The 18774-nt window shown below is 40.3% G+C and overlaps 1 protein-coding gene across 11 annotated transcripts in view; it reads left to right on the plus strand.

Moving 5' to 3' along the window:
- Nucleotides 1-18774, plus strand: part of LOC146582292 (protocadherin alpha-C2-like) — a 42280-nt gene that overhangs the window by 22587 nt on the left and 919 nt on the right. For 3 of the 11 annotated variants that reach the window (XR_014894641.1, XM_085294091.1, XM_085294041.1), the window contains exons 2-3: nt 15648-15683; nt 17661-18774. The exon at nt 17661-18774 is cut by the window's right edge and continues 919 nt beyond it. Coding sequence is in view for 9 of the 11 variants with exons in the window: in XM_085294091.1 (XP_085150217.1) it covers nt 15648-15659 (12 nt within the window). In the remaining 2 variants the exon portion in view is untranslated. The other 8 variants (XM_085294064.1, XM_085294020.1, XM_085294100.1 and 5 more) reach the window with 6 other exon arrangements.

An 18774-nucleotide genomic window follows, 5' to 3' on the forward strand; every position in this document is an offset into this window, starting at 1 on the left:
ACCGTCCACATCATTATTGTGGACCAGAATGACAATGCTCCGGTTATTGTGTCTCCGTGGCGTGCACACGGCTCTGTGGTGGAGGAAAAGATCCCCAGATCCACTGATAAAGGCTCCCTGGTTGCCAAGGTGATAGCCTTAGATAATGACTCTGTGCACAACTCTCGGATCACCTACCAGTTTCTACAGGTGACTGACGCCACCTTGTTTAGTCTGGATCAATACAATGGAGAGATCCGGACTATGAGGATGTTCAGTTACAGAGATCCACGCCACCAGAGACTTGTTGTTGTTGCCAAGGACAATGGAGAGCCTGCGCTCTCTGCTACAGTCACCATCAAGCTGACCACAATGGAGACTGCTGTTAAAGCCTACTCTGACATGACTGAGGAGCCTCTGGAATATGACATCTTCTCAGACATCAACCTGTATTTGGTCATCGGTCTGGGCTCGGTGTCATTTCTGCTGCTCATCACTATATTGGTCACCATCGTGATCAAGTGTCAGAAACCCAAGCCCAGCAAAGCAGCTCCTCCCTCCAGGAACAGTGTGATCAGTGAGAGGAACTCCACCATCGCAGACTCCACTCTGGTCTCCAACGATGCCTACTGGTACAGTCTGTTTCTAGCAGAGACCAGGAAAGGAAAGCTGGTGGTTAGACAGCCTCTGCCAAAGGGCTCCAGGTACATTGTGTCCAGCATACCGAGAGGGACAGGACTGACAGACACTAGTGACTCAGCAGCTTCTACTCTGCAGGTGAGGCACTTTTTTGAGTCACCCTGATTGGGTATAATATCATTCAGAAAATGTTCATTTTATAACCCAGTACTGGATTAAATAGCTTTATTCCCAAGCATTAATTTAGAAATGGTCCCTTTGTTTGAGATGCAAATTTTATTAAATGTCATCCTTATTATTCACACTCATGGTCTTTTATATGCAGCACAGTTCAGTGATGTCCTATCCTAAAATCTTTATTCGACATTTAGTTCAATGTAGTTATCTAAAGCAAACTGATGAAACATACTATTTTAGGTGAAACAAACGTTTTCCCTTTTTGCAGTTTATATAAAATATTTTGGAAATAAAAAGAGACGTTTTACAGAAAATGATATGAATATACTTATTCTATGTCGTGCAGCGACCCATTCAAGTGAAAATAAAAAAAGTAAAATACTCCCATGAAAACACATCTTCCACATCAGCCGTGTAAATCATTACGAATAAACTTCCTAAGCATTTCTTAGTGTTTAAGTTTAATCTTGGGGCAAATTAGTAAATTATTTTTGCATTAAAAAATATTGTGTGGTGGCCATTTTATTTCAGGCAGAGGCGCTGTTTCCCAATCTAACTTACGGGACAATAGTGACATCTCGATCGCCACCCCAGTAAAATTTTAAATAAGAGGAAGAGAACGGAAAACGAGCAGCTCCTGGTGAATTTGGATTTCAAGGATTTCCAGACACTGTACTTGCATTTTCGGGGGAGATTTAACTGACGCCTACCTCTTCTTTAAAGCCCACTTGTTTTAAATTGCTTAAGAAAAGAAAGGTCGTAGTAAGAATGAAGGGATTTGTCTGCTTTGGACACTGGAGAAGGTATGTGCTGATATTCATTCTCCTCGCTTCCAATATAAAGTGCACTGCAGCTGTGACACACTACTCTGTTCCCGAGGAACTGGAAGAAGGCTCTGTTGTAGCAAATCTAGCCGGGGATTTGGGAATAGATGTGAAGACACTGGTCGAACGGAAAATGCGTCTAGAGATCATTGCAAATAGAAAATATCTGGACGTGAACAAAGAAACAGGGGAGCTGTACATTGTTGAACGAATTGACAGAGAATCTCTCTGTCCCGCTAAGACGTCGTGTTATCTGAAAATGGAGGCAATAATCGAAAATCCCAAAAGAATTTTTTACATAGAATTGGAGATAATGGACATAAACGATAACGCGCCCCACTTCAGAAGAGACACCATAGATTTAGACATTTCAGAAGGGACAGAGGCTGGAGAGCGTTTTTCAGTGAGCAACGCAGTTGATCCAGATGTTGGATCGAACTCCGTAAAAGCCTACCACTTGAGTGAGAGTGATTATTTCACTATCGAAATTCAAACAGGAAGAGATGGATCAAAATTTGCTGATTTGATCCTTACAAAAAAACTAAATCGAGAAGAACGCGCTGCTCATAATTTAATTCTTACGGCCGTAGATGGCGGTATACCGCCTAGTTCAGGAACTGCTACTGTTTTTGTTCACGTTTTAGATACAAATGACAACGCCCCTAAATTTGAAGAAGACAGTTATCAGGTTAGTGTACTGGAGAATTCTCCAGTTGGAAGTATTGTTATTCATCTTAATGCGACAGATTTAGATGAAGGCTTAAATTCAGAAATAGTATATTCATATAGTCTGTATACATCGGAAAAAACACAGGAAACCTTTAATCTAAACCCTACGACAGGTGAGATCACTGTAAAGGGGGTGTTAAATTATGAAGATTTCAGGATTTATGATATGGAAGTTATAGCAACCGATAAAGGGGTTGGTGCATTATCAGGCCAATGTAAAATTAAGATTATTGTAGAAGACATGAATGATAATCATCCACAAATTTCTATCAAGTCTTTTCAAACTCCAGTCACTGAAAACATTGAATTGGACACAGTGATAGCTGTAGTTAGTGTCAGTGATAAAGATTCAGGTGATAATGGAATAGTTGATCTTCATATTCCAGATAATATGCCATTCAAACTAAGGGAGTCCTCTGATAACTATTATGAATTACTAGTGTCGGAGCCTTTAGACCGTGAGAAGGTGTCAGAATATGACATCACTTTCACTGTGACAGACAGAGGCTCTCCTGCTTTATCTGACAATGAAACTATGACTTTAGAGCTGCTGGATGTTAATGACAATGTCCCACAGTTCCCGCAGTCGTTTTATACTATACGTGTCATGGAGAATAACGCACCTGGGGCCTTGCTCAGCTCACTCACTGCCTTTGACCCCGACCTCCATGAAAACCAGTATCTAGTTTATTTCATAATAGAGAAGGAGATAGCCAACACATCCATGTCTATGCTGTTCTCCATCAATCCAGAGAACGGTAATCTTTATGCACTCAAAACCTTTGATTATGAGATTGAGAAGGAGTTTCTGTTCCACATCGAGGCCAGAGACTCTGGATCTCCTCCTCTCAGCAGTAACGTGACCGTCCACATCATTATCGTGGACCAGAATGACAATGCTCCTGTTATTGTGTCACCGTGGCGTGCACACGGCTCTGTGGTAGAGGAAAAGATCCCCAGATCCACTGATAAAGGATCCCTGATTGCCAAGGTGATAGCCTTAGATACAGACTCTGTGCACAACTCTCGGATCACCTACCAGTTTCTACAGGTGACTGACGCCACCTTGTTTAGTCTGGACCAATACAATGGAGAGATCCGGACTATGAGGATGTTCAGTTACAGAGATCCACGCCACCAGAGACTTGTTGTTGTAGCCAAGGACAACGGAGAGCCTGCTCTCTCTGCTACAGTCACCATCAAGCTGACCACAATGGAGACTGCTGTTAAAGCCTACTCTGACATGACTGAGGAGCCTCTGGAATATGACATCTTCTCAGACATCAACCTGTATTTGGTCATCGGTCTGGGCTCAGTGTCATTTCTGCTGCTCATCACCATATTGGTCACCATCGTGATCAAGTGTCAGAAACCCAAGCCCAGCAAAGCAGCTCCTCCCTCCAGGAACAGTGTGATCAGTGAGAGGAACTCCACCATCGCAGACTCCACTCTGGTCTCCAACGATGCCTACTGGTACAGTCTGTTTCTAGCAGAGACCAGGAAAGGAAAGCTGGTGGTTAGACAACCTCTGCCAAAGGGCTCCAGGTACATTGTGTCCAGCATACCGAGAGGGACAGGACTGACAGACACTAGTGACTCAGCAGCTTCTACTCTACAGGTATGGAGAAGCAACGAGTGAAATTTTTACACTTACCAGTTCTATGGTTTTACTGCTGTTTCTCTGCTTAATCAACACCGTTAACACTGTGTATCCATTATTTTTTAAAACCACTCAACCAAATACCAATAAGAAAACAAATTATGTGTTTATTAATCAAATTAATTATCTTGCTGTGCTTTTGTTGGCATCTAGTAACTGCAGTTGAATGCTACAAACGATCTATATTTTAGGTAAATTAGGAGGACAGCTGTAGGAGCAACGACACTAATAACTATAACAACTACATTTGTAAAGCATATCAGCGTTATACTTTCGAAGTCGGTTAATTCAAGTGAGAGATAACACAACGCGTCGCTCTTTACCACAAAAAAAAATCAGGTCCACGTGACGTCACCATCCAGATAACTGAGGAAAGTAACAGAACCTCCATTTTTACATGGTTCTTTCTTCTAGCAGCCCGAGGTCATAGTATATAACCTCTTTGTTGATATTCATAGAGGTGTGCTTTCTTGGAACCGAGACATCGATTTTGCCCATCCAGAGGCGTTTTATTTGTGAACGAGACGAACTAATAATCATGGATTTTAAATTATGTCATCGCTCTGGGGTGAGGTACGTGTCGATGCTCATTTTTTTCTGTGTGGCCGTCTCCGTTATATCTGCTGTTACACACTACTCAATCCCCGAAGAGATGGAACAAGGTTCCGTGGTCGCTAATCTAGCATTGGATTTGGGTCTGGACGCAAAATCACTGGGTAGACGCAACATGAGACTGGATGTCATCGCCAATAAGCGATATCTTGAAATCAATAAAGACACAGGAGAGTTATTTGTTTCTGAAAAGATTGACCGCGAATACATATGTAACAGCAAGAATCCATCGTGTTTTCTTAAAATGGATGTGACGATCGAAAATCCAATTCGTCTGTTCAACATTGAGGTTGAAATAATGGACATCAATGACAATGCGCCTTTTTTTCGTAGAGACACGATGCATTTAGATATATCCGAAACGAGCTCGCCAGGGGAGCGCTTTTCCCTACCTAATGCTGTGGATCCCGATTTTGGTTCAAATTCAGTAAAAAATTACCATCTTAGTAAAAATCAACACTTTGCGCTTGAAATTCAGACCGGGAGAGATGGTTCAAAGTTTGCAGACCTGATTGTGAAAACATCTTTAGACAGGGAGAAGCAGGCTGTTCATAATCTAATACTCACTGCTGTGGACGGTGGAGTCCCCACCCGCACAGGTACAGCCAGCATCATTGTTCGAGTGCTTGATGTCAACGACAACGCCCCTTCTTTTGAAAAAGAAAAATATGTCGTAGATGTGATGGAAAACTCTCCAGTTGGCAGTCTAGTAATTAAACTTAATGCCACTGATTTAGATGAAGGATCCAATTCTGAGATTGTTTATTCATACAGTTTGTATACATCAGAAAGGACCCAAAAGATGTTTAACCTCAATCCAGAAAATGGTGAGATCAGAGTCAAAGAGATGATAAATTATGAAGATTTAAAACTTTATGAAATGGAAATTATAGCCAGTGATAAGGGACCTAACTCAGTATCTGGACAGTGTAAACTTACAATACAGGTGACAGATATGAATGATAATCACCCAGAAATATCAATTAAATCATTTCAGAGTCCAATAAAAGAAGACACACCCACAGACACAGTGATAGCTGTAGTTAGTGTCAGTGATAAAGATTCAGGTGATAATGGAATAGTTGATCTTCATATTCCAGATAATATGCCTTTCAAACTGAGGGAGTCCTCTGATAACTATTATGAATTAGTAGTGTCGGAGCCATTAGACCGTGAGAAGGTGCCGGAATATGACATCACTTTCACTGTGACAGACAGAGGCTCTCCTCCTTTATCTGACAATGAAACTATGACTTTAGAGCTGCTGGATGTTAATGACAATGTTCCACAGTTCCCGCAGTCGTTTTATACTATACGTGTCATGGAGAATAACGCACCTGGGGCCTTGCTCAGCTCACTCACTGCCTTTGACCCCGACCTCCATGAAAACCAGTATCTAGTTTATTTCATAATAGAGAAGGAGATAGCTAACACCTCCATGTCCATGCTGTTCTCCATCAATCCAGAGAACGGTAATCTTTACGCACTCAAAACCTTTGATTATGAGATTGAGAAGGAGTTTCTGTTCCACATCGAGGCCAGAGACTCTGGATCTCCTCCTCTCAGCAGTAACGTGACCGTCCACATCATTATTGTGGACCAGAACGACAATGCTCCTGTTATTGTGTCACCGTGGCGTGCACACGGCTCTGTGGTGGAGGAAAAGATCCCCAGATCCACTGATAAAGGATCCCTGATTGCCAAGGTGATAGCCTTAGATACAGACTCTGTGCACAACTCTCGGATCACCTACCAGTTTCTACAGGTGACTGACGCCACCTTGTTTAGTCTGGATCAATACAATGGAGAGATCCGGACTATGAGGATGTTCAGTTACAGAGATCCACGCCACCAGAGACTTGTTGTTGTTGCCAAGGACAATGGAGAGCCTGCTCTCTCTGCTACAGTCACCATCAGCCTGACCACAATGGAGACTGCTGTTAAAGCCTACTCTGACATGACTGAGGAGCCTCTGGAATATGACATCTTCTCAGACATCAACCTGTATTTGGTTATCGGTCTGGGCTCGGTGTCATTTCTGCTGCTCATCACCATATTGGTCACCATCGTGATCAAGTGTCAGAAACCCAAGCCCAGCAAAGCAGCTCCTCCCTCCAGGAACAGTGTGATCAGTGAGAGGAACTCCACCATCGCAGACTCCACTCTGGTCTCCAACGATGCCTACTGGTACAGTCTGTTTCTAGCAGAGACCAGGAAAGGAAAGCTGGTGGTTAGACAACCTCTGCCAAAGGGCTCCAGGTACATTGTGTCCAGCATACCGAGAGGGACAGGACTGACAGACACTAGTGACTCAGCAGCTTCTACTCTGCAGGTATGATAAAAAAAGTCACTTAAAGACACCTTCAGCACATATATATATAAATCTTTTGTTGCACTTTTATGAAATATAGGCATAAAGGAACATGTTGAACAGAAAATTTCAGAATTTTTTTTCTTTTTCTAAAACTTTGAAATGTTAAAACCCCAGTTATGTCTCCCTTTTAGCACCCAAAGGTGCATCTATTGTGTATAGAAAAACTTCCAAAACTTACAGCTTCAAATTTTAGAAATTTGCACTGAGACATACTGTCTTCATTCTGATTCTGGTCAAAGCTGTCATTTAGATATACGTTGAGCATTATCAAATTTATTTTTATTAAGAGTTGATATTTATAACCTTCACATTTTTTGGATAATACTTAAATATGGATGGATAATAATAATTTCTCGAAATTTAACTAAATGAATTCCAGAGGCCCATCACTTACACCAGAAAGTCATATTAAATTGTTTGGATTGCATTTTTCAGAAGTCGCTGATTGAAAGCCTAATGCAGAGTCATTTGTTGTGTCTTTATGTTTTACATGATGCAATTTAGCCTATGTTTAAATAAAATTATATATCATTATAAGAAACACGAAGAATAAAAACTACAATGAGAAAACAGAATAAACAGGAAGTATATTTGGAGTATGAAATTCAAATCTTAAAGCAGGCAAAAATATAATTGAAGTATTTCATAACATTATTGTTTTTTGTTTTTAATAAAAAATAAAGTTCTAGTTTGTTACGACTCGGAAAAATTCTCTAAATACTGTTGATGGCGCTGCTCTTCAGTAAAACCTAATCTCATGTGACGTCATAATTCTCACGATACTTCATTGTAGGCGTTGTATATGGCATATTTACACCAGGCTCGGAAGACAGCGGCATAAAGATATTTTCTCCAGAAATTACCGTATTGCCTTTCGTCAGAGATTTGAGGACTGCTTCACCTTGTCTGAACATAGAAGAAATTAAAAGATTTTAAATACGCATTCTTTTCCTCAATGGCTCACCGTAATCTCAAGTGTTCCCGAAGATGGTATGTCTCAGTATTTCTTTTTCTTTTTCCCATCATGAATCCGGTATCGACAGTCACCCATTATTCGGTTCCCGAAGAAATGGACGAAGGTTCTCTTGTTGCGAATTTAGCAACAGATTTGGGATTAGATACAAGAAGTCTGAGTAATAGAAAAATCCGCGTTGACGTTGTAGGCAATAAAAAATATCTTGACATCAAAAAAGACACAGGAGAGCTCTTTATTCTGGAAAGGATAGACAGAGAGTTTTTATGTCCTCTAAAGACCACCACGTCTTGCTTTCTTAAATTAGACGCTTCCGTTGAGAACCCAGTGCGAATGTTTAACATTGAAGTGGAAATCGTGGACATTAATGACAACGCTCCACATTTTCGGAGGGGGACGATGCATTTGGACATTTCTGAATCAAGTCCAGTGGGGGAGAGATTCTCACTGAACAATGCTGCAGACCCAGATGTTGGAACAAATTCTGTGAAAAATTACCATCTGAGCTCAAGTGAACATTTCTCAGTTGAAATTCAGACCGGGAGAGACGGGACAAAGTTTGCAGACTTGATTTTAAAAAAACCTTTAGACAGGGAGAAGCAGGCTGTTCATAATCTAATTCTTACTGCTGTGGACGGTGGAGTCCCCACCCGCACAGGTACAGCCAGCATCATTGTTCGCGTGCTTGATGTCAACGACAACGCCCCTTCTTTTGAAAAAGCAAAATATGTCGTAGATGTGATGGAAAACTCTCCAATTGGCAGTCTAGTAATTAAACTGAATGCCACTGATTTAGATGAAGGATCCAATTCTGAGATTGTTTATTCATACAGTTTGTATACATCAGAAAGGACCCAAAAGATGTTTAACCTCAATCCAGAAAATGGTGAGATCAGAGTCAAAGAGATGATAAATTATGAAGATTTAAAACTGTATGAAATGGAAATTATAGCCAGTGATAAGGGCCCTAACTCAGTATCTGGACAGTGTAAACTTACAATACAGGTGACAGATATGAATGATAATCACCCAGAAATATCAATTAAATCATTTCAGAGTCCAATAAAAGAAGACACACCCACAGACACAGTGATAGCTGTAGTTAGTGTCAGTGATAAAGATTCAGGTGATAATGGAATAGTTGATCTACGTATTCCAGATAATATGCCTTTCAAACTGAGGGAGTCCTCTGATAACTATTATGAATTAGTAGTGTCGGAGCCTTTAGACCGTGAGAAGGTGCCAGAATATGACATCACTTTCACTGTGACAGACAGAGGCTCTCCTCCTTTATCTGACAATGAAACTATGACTTTAGAGCTGCTGGATGTTAATGATAATGTCCCACAGTTCCCCCAGTCATTTTATACTATACGTGTCATGGAGAATAACGCACCTGGGGCCTTGCTCAGCTCACTCACTGCCTTTGACCCCGACCTCCATGAAAACCAGTATCTAGTTTATTTCATAATAGAGAAGGAGATAGCTAACACCTCCATGTCCATGCTGTTCTCCATCAATCCAGAGAACGGTAATCTTTACGCACTCAAAACCTTTGATTATGAGATTGAGAAGGAGTTTCTGTTCCACATCGAGGCCAGAGACTCTGGCTCTCCTCCTCTCAGCAGTAACGTGACAGTACACATCATTATTGTGGACCAGAACGACAATGCTCCAGTTATTGTGTCTCCGTGGCGTGCACACGGCTCTGTGGTGGAGGAAAAGATCCCCAGATCCACTGATAAAGGATCCCTGATTGCAAAGGTGATAGCCTTAGATACAGACTCTGTGCACAACTCTCGGATCACCTACCAGTTTCTACAGGTGACTGACGCCACCTTATTTAGTCTGGACCAATACAATGGAGAGATCCGGACTATGAGGATGTTCAGTTACAGAGATCCACGCCACCAGAGACTTGTTGTTGTTGCCAAGGACAATGGAGAGCCTGCTCTCTCTGCTACAGTCACCATCAAGCTGACCACAATGGAGACTGCTGTTAAAGCCTACTCTGACATGACTGAGGAGCCTCTGGAATATGACATCTTCTCAGACATCAACCTGTATTTGGTCATCGGTCTGGGCTCGGTGTCATTTCTGCTGCTCATCACTATATTGGTCACCATCGTGATCAAGTGTCAGAAACCCAAGCCCAGCAAAGCAGCTCCTCCCTCCAGGAACAGTGTGATCAGTGAGAGGAACTCCACCATCGCAGACTCCACTCTGGTCTCCAACGATGCCTACTGGTACAGTCTGTTTCTAGCAGAGACCAGGAAAGGAAAGCTGGTGGTTAGACAGCCTCTGCCAAAGGGCTCCAGGTACATTGTGTCCAGCATACCGAGAGGGACAGGGCTGACAGACACTAGTGACTCAGCAGCTTCTACTCTGCAGGTATGGGAAACGTTTACATTCAGCATTTATTTATACTGATGTACTTTGTCAATGTCCACCCCTCCGCTTACAAGTGATCAGTGTTGGACTGAATCATTAATTCAGCTTTGGAATTTGAATCCATCCCAGTCCAGTCAGTTTACTTAAATCTACCGACCTCTATTTTTTTTTTTTTTTTAAATATCTATATTTGGTATTTGGGTCAATAAGCAAATCAGATTTTCTCTCCATCATCATTAGTGTGGTCAAAGGAATAACTTTGTTAATCTGACTAGATATCTACTAAAGGAATATTTATTGGGAAGAAAGAAAAATATTGTTCAACTGTACATTTTGTGTGTACAGTTTTTTTTTTAAAGAATTACACCCAAAACATGTAACAAAGGAAGATGAGAGATTAACAGTATACAAAGGTTGCCTAAAAAGAAAAATTAGACATGTTTTGAGGAAATTAAATGTGTCATAAATATGATATTTACATTTTGTTTAAATACTTGAAATATTCTGACCATATAGCAACACACCTAATGGTGAAACCTTTCCACTATGATTTTTGGGAGGAAACTTCTACACAGTATAAATGCAGAACCACAGAGACTTACAAATGAGCCTATGTGGGAACTGAGTTTTTAAGTAGGCTGTGCCAATAGAGGCAAGGTCCAAAACTCAGTAGAAACACTGCAAATAGAGTGGATAAAACCACAGACAGTAACATGCCCCCCCCCCCCCCCCCCCCCCAAAAAAAAAAGAAAAGATAAGAAAATATTACATAGTCAGTTCAAGCGTTCAAATAAATATGTTAATAATCGAGCATGCACAAACATTTAAGAACGAAAGCCTTCATATATACACGCACTGAAACTGTACATAAACTACAAAAATACAGACATGCTTGGTGTGTTTGTTTAGTTTTGTTGACTGGTCTGATCACTAACTGGCACTTACTTTTCTGTACTTGGCTGAAATTATTCTTATTGTTATTGTTGTTATTGTTGTTGTTGTTATTATTATTATTATTATTATTATTAATAATATCTTAACTCTTTCCATTGTCTCTTTGAGTGCACACTATATCGAGTAGCTTGCCTAAATTTTATGTGTAAAGTAGCAGGCAGGCATTGTGTACCTTGCCAATAGCGAGAGCAAACAGTCTTTAGGTGAGTGTGACAAAGACCCGGGTGATGCATACAGTTTATTAAATCGCAATAAAGTTTTATGGCACAAAACATGTAATATAATTTTAGCGCCGTTTCAAAAATAGATGTGTCTTGCAATTAAACCGGCCTTTATATCATTCCTTAGGCATTGAAAACAGACAGAAAAGACGGGAAAATCGGTAGCACATCATAACAGAGTAACTGCCATTCGCAATGCGCAGTGATACATTTGATGTCATTACTTGTCCAGTACTGTTTCATGCATCAGCACAGGAAACCTCGCACTCCGCCAGACAAACGGGATACTGTGTTACAAACTCGCTGTTTTCCTCATGATAATTGCGTAATAAAGAAAAAAGTGCATGAAGAAATGAAAAGATGCCGAAAACTGGGAAGTACTTCGTGTGCATTCACTAATTCACGTCCCAGTTCGCATCAGCAACTTCTTAAACGGGAATTGAGACGCCCTGATTCTGTTGTTATTTAATAAAAACAACTATTTTATTTTTATGTTTTTTTTTTATTGAAAAAGTTGCGCAATTGTTTCCGTCGCTGTTTTGCAGAAAAACACACCCATTAGTGAGGTCATCGATTTCACGTAAATTTATTGGAGGAAGGAGAATAGGTGGTCCCATTTAAAATGTACGTCATTCGTGAGGAAGAAACATTTTCTCTGATGTTGTCCGTTTCGTGTGTTTAGTCAACAAGAGGACGATTTACCTGCGTTTCCGCACATTTCAAGGTGTTTCAGAGTTACGGAAGCTTCACGATGATGCACCATCTCAAACAGTCATGCGGGACAGGGTACGTTTCCCTGATTTTCTTTCTTTCTGCTATCGTGAATACTGCGTCTTCAATCACCCATTATTCTATTCCTGAAGAAATGGAGGAAGGTTCTGTTGTTGCAAATCTAGCAACCGACCTGAGGTTAGATGTGAAGACGCTGAATGAAAGAAAAATGCGCGTGGATGTAGTAGCTAACAAAAAATACCTCGACATTAACAAGGTAACGGGGGAGCTGTTCATTTTAGAAAGGATTGACCGTGAGTTTTTGTGTCCATTGAAGACAACGTCATACTGCGTTCTTAAATTAGACGCTACTATCGAGAATCCTGTGCGGATGTTTAATATTGAGGTGGAAATAACGGACATTAATGACAACGCTCCACATTTTCGGAGGGGGACGATGCATTTGGACATTTCTGAATCAAGTCCAGTGGGGGAGAGATTCTCACTGAACAATGCTGCAGACCCAGATGTTGGAACAAATTCTGTGAAAAATTACCATCTGAGCTCAAGTGAACATTTCTCAGTTGAAATTCAGACCGGGAGAGACGGGACAAAGTTTGCAGACTTGATTTTAAAAAAACCTTTAGACAGGGAGAAGCAGGCTGTTCATAATCTAATTCTTACTGCTGTGGACGGTGGAGTCCCCACCCGCACAGGTACAGCCAGCATCATTGTTCGCGTGCTTGATGTCAACGACAACGCCCCTTCTTTTGAAAAAGCAAAATATGTCGTAGATGTGATGGAAAACTCTCCAATTGGCAGTCTAGTAATTAAACTGAATGCCACTGATTTAGATGAAGGATCCAATTCTGAGATTGTTTATTCATACAGTTTGTATACATCAGAAAGGACCCAAAAGATGTTTAACCTCAATCCAGAAAATGGTGAGATCAGAGTCAAAGAGATGATAAATTATGAAGATTTAAAACTTTATGAAATGGAAATTATAGCCAGTGATAAGGGCCCTAACTCAGTATCTGGACAGTGTAAACTTACAATACAGGTGACAGATATGAATGATAATCACCCAGAAATATCAATTAAATCATTTCAGAGTCCAATAAAAGAAGACACACCCACAGACACAGTGATAGCTGTAGTTAGTGTCAGTGATAAAGATTCAGGTGATAATGGAATAGTTGATCTACGTATTCCAGATAATATGCCTTTCAAACTGAGGGAGTCCTCTGATAACTATTATGAATTAGTAGTGTCGGAGCCTTTAGACCGTGAGAAGGTGCCAGAATATGACATCACTTTCACGGTGACAGACAGAGGCTCTCCTCCTTTATCTGACAATGAAACTATGACTTTAGAGCTGCTCGATGTTAATGATAATGTCCCACAGTTCCCCCAGTCATTTTATACTATACGTGTCATGGAGAATAACGCACCTGGGGCCTTGCTCAGCTCACTCACTGCCTTTGACCCCGACCTCCATGAAAACCAGTATCTAGTTTATTTCATAATAGAGAAGGAGATAGCTAACACCTCCATGTCCATGCTGTTCTCCATCAATCCAGAGAACGGTAATCTTTACGCACTCAAAACCTTTGATTATGAGATTGAGAAGGAGTTTCTGTTCCACATCGAGGCCAGAGACTCTGGCTCTCCTCCTCTCAGCAGTAACGTGACAGTACACATCATTATTGTGGACCAGAACGACAATGCTCCAGTTATTGTGTCTCCGTGGCGTGCACACGGCTCTGTGGTGGAGGAAAAGATCCCCAGATCCACTGATAAAGGATCCCTGATTGCAAAGGTGATAGCCTTAGATACAGACTCTGTGCACAACTCTCGGATCACCTACCAGTTTCTACAGGTGACTGACGCCACCTTGTTTAGTCTGGACCAATACAATGGAGAGATCCGGACTATGAGGATGTTCAGTTACAGAGATCCACGCCACCAGAGACTTGTTGTTGTTGCCAAGGACAATGGAGAGCCTGCTCTCTCTGCTACAGTCACCATCAAGCTGACCACAATGGAGACTGCTGTTAAAGCCTACTCTGACATGACTGAGGAGCCTCTGGAATATGACATCTTCTCAGACATCAACCTGTATTTAGTCATCGGTCTGGGCTTGGTGTCATTTCTGCTGCTCATCACCATATTGGTCACCATTGTGATCAAGTGTCAGAAACCCAAGCCCAGCAAAGCAGCTCCTCCCTCCAGGAACAGTGTGATCAGTGAGAGGAACTCCACCATCGCAGACTCCACTCTGGTCTCCAATGATGCCTACTGGTATAGTCTGTTTCTAGCAGAGACCAGGAAAGGAAAGCTGGTGGTTAGACAGCCTCTGCCAAAGGGCTCCAGGTACATTGTGTCCAGCATACCGAGAGGGACAGGGCTGACAGACACTAGTGACTCAGCAGCTTCTACTCTGCAGGTATAGGTCCTCAATGCTTTTTGCATTTTTTAAAAAACTCTTTTTAAAAAAGGATACCTACTACTTATTACAATTTCTTGTTTAACAAACTCCAAAGTGAAAAAAAAAATGTAAACTTTTAATCGCTGGTACACACTTGCAATATCTGCAATGGAAATGTTTTTCTCTTTGCATGAGAGACATTACAACCTTTAGAAAATGAGTACAGATTAAAAAATGCCAACAATAATGTTTCACATGTGTGAAACCCAAATATGTTTTTGCTCTGGTGTCAATGTGTTTAGTTTTATGTTAACTGGCACATGAGCAAAGGTACACAAGTCAAATAAGATTTATTTTAAAACAAACAGGAGAAATGCATTTTGAGATCAGACAGGAGTGTGACTTTCTTTGCAGGTTTTCAAAGAGTTATATCGTCCTTACTATTTTGTTTTGTTTGTTTGTTTTTTGCTGTTGATGACATGACCTTTCAACATGAAGAAGATACAGAATATGAGATTGCTGGTCATCAGAACAACTTCAAACTTAAGTCTGCACTATGTTTGCAGGAAACTATGACATTAGGGTAGGCAGTTCATCTCCAGTAGTTGAGATGAACAGGTTTTGAGAGAAGAAACAGAAATCTCTTAATTTATTGGTTAGAATAAACAACTTAAATATGATACAATTTTGCCATTATTCTATGTCATATCTGTCTGTCTTTCTTTCTTGGTAAGTATGGTACTCTAAATGTAAAACTGTGTTGTGACCTACTTCTGTAGCACACATTGTAACAGTATTCCCTTCTAAGGTTCACACTAACCACGCTTATTCTGTGCTATTTATAAGTCATAACATTCAGTTTATAGTGCCAACTCTGTGATCACTGGATTCATACACACATACACAAAGAATCCTTCTGTGCTTGTATTGACCTGACCACTGAATTGCTTTTTTTTTCTCCCCACTCTAAAGTACCCTAAATGAAGGAAGTCCGCTCTGCAGTTGGAGGTATGCAGAAGTCTCACTCCCCCACCCTGGATAACTTTTCTATTAATTATTACAGAACTATTGTTTCAATTGTTTTTCTGTTTGTTTTGTTCTCGGTGGATGTTAGTATTATTCAGTGTCTTGTATTTCATTTTCTTTGAGGAGGAGATGGTTTTTTTTTTTGGTTTTTTTAGATCACTTGACTTACTTAACATTACATGCATTTTGCCACTTTTGTGTCAGCTTTAATGCTTACAGTCTCATCCATTAGGCCTAATGAAAGCTTCTTATACAGTCTAACCAGCACAGTGATTAACAGCATGCTAATATATTTGAGTACTATGTTTTCTCCCTTAATACTTTTATACTATTTTGGTGCATAAAACATTACTATCATGACCTTTATTGACCTCAGACAATAAAAAAGATTAAACAAAAATAATCGTAATGGCTTACAGTCTTGCTTACATTTCAGCGAATACAGTCATCCAAATTAAGTAGTATTAAATTAGTATTCCTGTCATAGTCATTGCTTTTGGTGAACAAAGTGACAATCATGTTGAGAAACTAAACAAAACAAAAGAAACCGAAGCAAAGCAAAACAAAACAAACAAACCAAAAAACCCTTCACTTCAGTCAACACTGTTGTTATTTGCTTGCTTAGGTTCTGGCCTTTGCTGTTACAGGTTTTCTCAGTTGCTTTGGTAGATTTCTCAAAACATTTTCAACACTCTCTGCATTGAAGATTAATTACCAAGAGCAGCACATGCATGCAGCAAACAAACAAACAAAAAACAAACAAACCCTACCGTGAAGAGGCTGTAACTCACTCAAAACTGAAAATTAACTTCACGAGCTAGCAAAAATACCTCTGATATCAACATGAAAAGTGTGAACCAGGGATATTTTGACCGAAGACAGTGATTGTTATTTCGAATTTCCTCACTTCTAGTCTTTTCCTCCAATTCTTTTCACTTTGTATCAAAGTGAAAATTCTGTGTTTGTAATGAACCACTTACATTTCCATGTAGTGTGAGGGTTTTTCCTATGCTTCTCTATGTTTTTCCTGCAATTGTCACAATATAAACTATACTAAATGGGGGGAAAAAACAAAAAAACCTCTGGCCCCAGGTTTTCATACTTCACATATTTTTCTGACAGCTCAGCTCCGTTTTTTTTTAAATTTTAAGTTTAAGGTTTCATACTTGTAACATATACTATAATAGAGTTTAAGATTAAAAACTATTCCATGGAGAAAGAATAATTTATATTGATGACAAAGACAAATACAACCCATGAGCATTCAAATTGTCTAGACCTGCTGAAAGATTTACAAATTTAAAGAATAATGAAAAATTTTCCTTATGCTGTGGATGAGCAACACAGTGCTGTGAATGATTCTGTATATTGTTTTGACAGCATTAACTCTAATTCAGGAACTGAGCCTAAGCAACTGAGAAAAACTGAAATATATGCCAAGAAAAAAATGCCCTTAATTGAATCACTATGTTCTCAAAAGAATGGTGTGTGTGTGTGTGTGCATGTCTGTTCATCCCCTAATGATCCATCACTTATATATTAGGACTATTTCCTGTTTTTGAATGTTTGTAAGTGAAATTGGGCTGTGCTGTTAAACCGGTGATTCTACTAAATGTTTCTGACTTCACAGAATGACACGTTTGAACATGAATGACACAATGTCTGTTGTAGACTGAATTGTGACCTAAATCTTTGTGCAGGAGACGCGCAAAGAGAAACCGGTCACCCAGTTACCTAGCAACCACTCTCCTTCACATAATTTTGCAGCATGGTATTCATAGATCTGCCTCCTCCCCACTACATGTTCAAGGATCCGCCCAATCCCTCAACCCAGTCTGTCCTCTGCTTGAAGCCCCGTATAAGCGACAGACGTCGGCTGCATGAGATGTGTCAGTTTGCCCAGTCCCAAGTGCTCTTGTTCTTTTTTTGAAATTTGTCTAATTTTCATCTCGTTGGCAGGCATCCACAACCAGCAGCAGCAGTTCCACATAAGACCCCCATCCACCTGCAGCGTACAGGATTAACACTGACAAGAATGGCTTCACAGAGGAAAGAAGAAACCTCTAACCATACACCCCCCTCCAGGTCTGTCCTGCTGAGTCTGTAAAAACATGGCCCAGAGCTTTATCTTTGAACCCATGAAAAGCCAGTCAACAATGCATCCCTGTCCATTCAGTATGCATGATAAGACAGCATGGTTTCAACCACACTTCAACTGTCATATGTTAAAAAGAAAATTTCAAGAGGAGATGCAATGAAATGGACTATCTGAAAAACTGTGCCAATGGATATTAAAAGAAGCCACATCAAAGAGTAAAAAGGTGGACATTGAAATGTTGAAATGCCTTGAAAATACACACACTCTCTCTCTCTCTCTCGCTCTCTTCAAAAAAATGAAACACATAAGATATCATATTTTTAACTGCTCTGCTTTGTCTTGGTCTACTACAGCTTTGTTGTATGATAAATAGGGTAACTAAGGTGAAATAGCACAATTAACTAAACATCAGAAAAGCACCAACCTACAGTTTTAATGTATGAAATAAGAGAAAATCAGTATTTTGTAAATGTGGTAACTTTGAGTACTTTTATGTTTTGTACTTGACTTTGTGCTTTATATGTGAACTAGGCCTGAAGATACTGTATGACTTAGAGCAGCGGTCCCCAACCTTTTTTGCGCCACAGACCGGTTTATGCCCGACAATATTTTCATGGACCGGCCTTTAAGGTGTCGCGGATAAATACAACAAAATAAAACTAGTACCGGTACCGAAAAAAAGAAAATTTATTCATAACACACGTAAAAGACCAAGGAAAACCGAGTAAACGATAAAAACGATAACAAAATAACGCTGAAAACCGATAAAAACCCTGAAAACTATACATTTCACACCTGAGCCTCAACTCTCGCGGCCTGGTACCAAACGACTCACGGACCGGTACCGGTCCGAGGCCCGGGGGTTGGGGACCGCTGACTTAGAGTGCTGAGAGATAAGATCAATAAGTGTACAGAACAGAAAAGATCAAGGCCTTTAGCCATTATGCCTTTAAGTTGTTTTTGCATGGAAGAATT

Source organism: Mchenga conophoros, linkage group LG2 (assembly GCF_057382185.1).
Source record: "Mchenga conophoros isolate Kocher_MC1m ecotype Shallow Benthic linkage group LG2, M_conophoros_male_GT1.1, whole genome shotgun sequence".
NCBI classification, from domain to species: Eukaryota; Metazoa; Chordata; class Actinopteri; order Cichliformes; family Cichlidae; genus Mchenga; species Mchenga conophoros.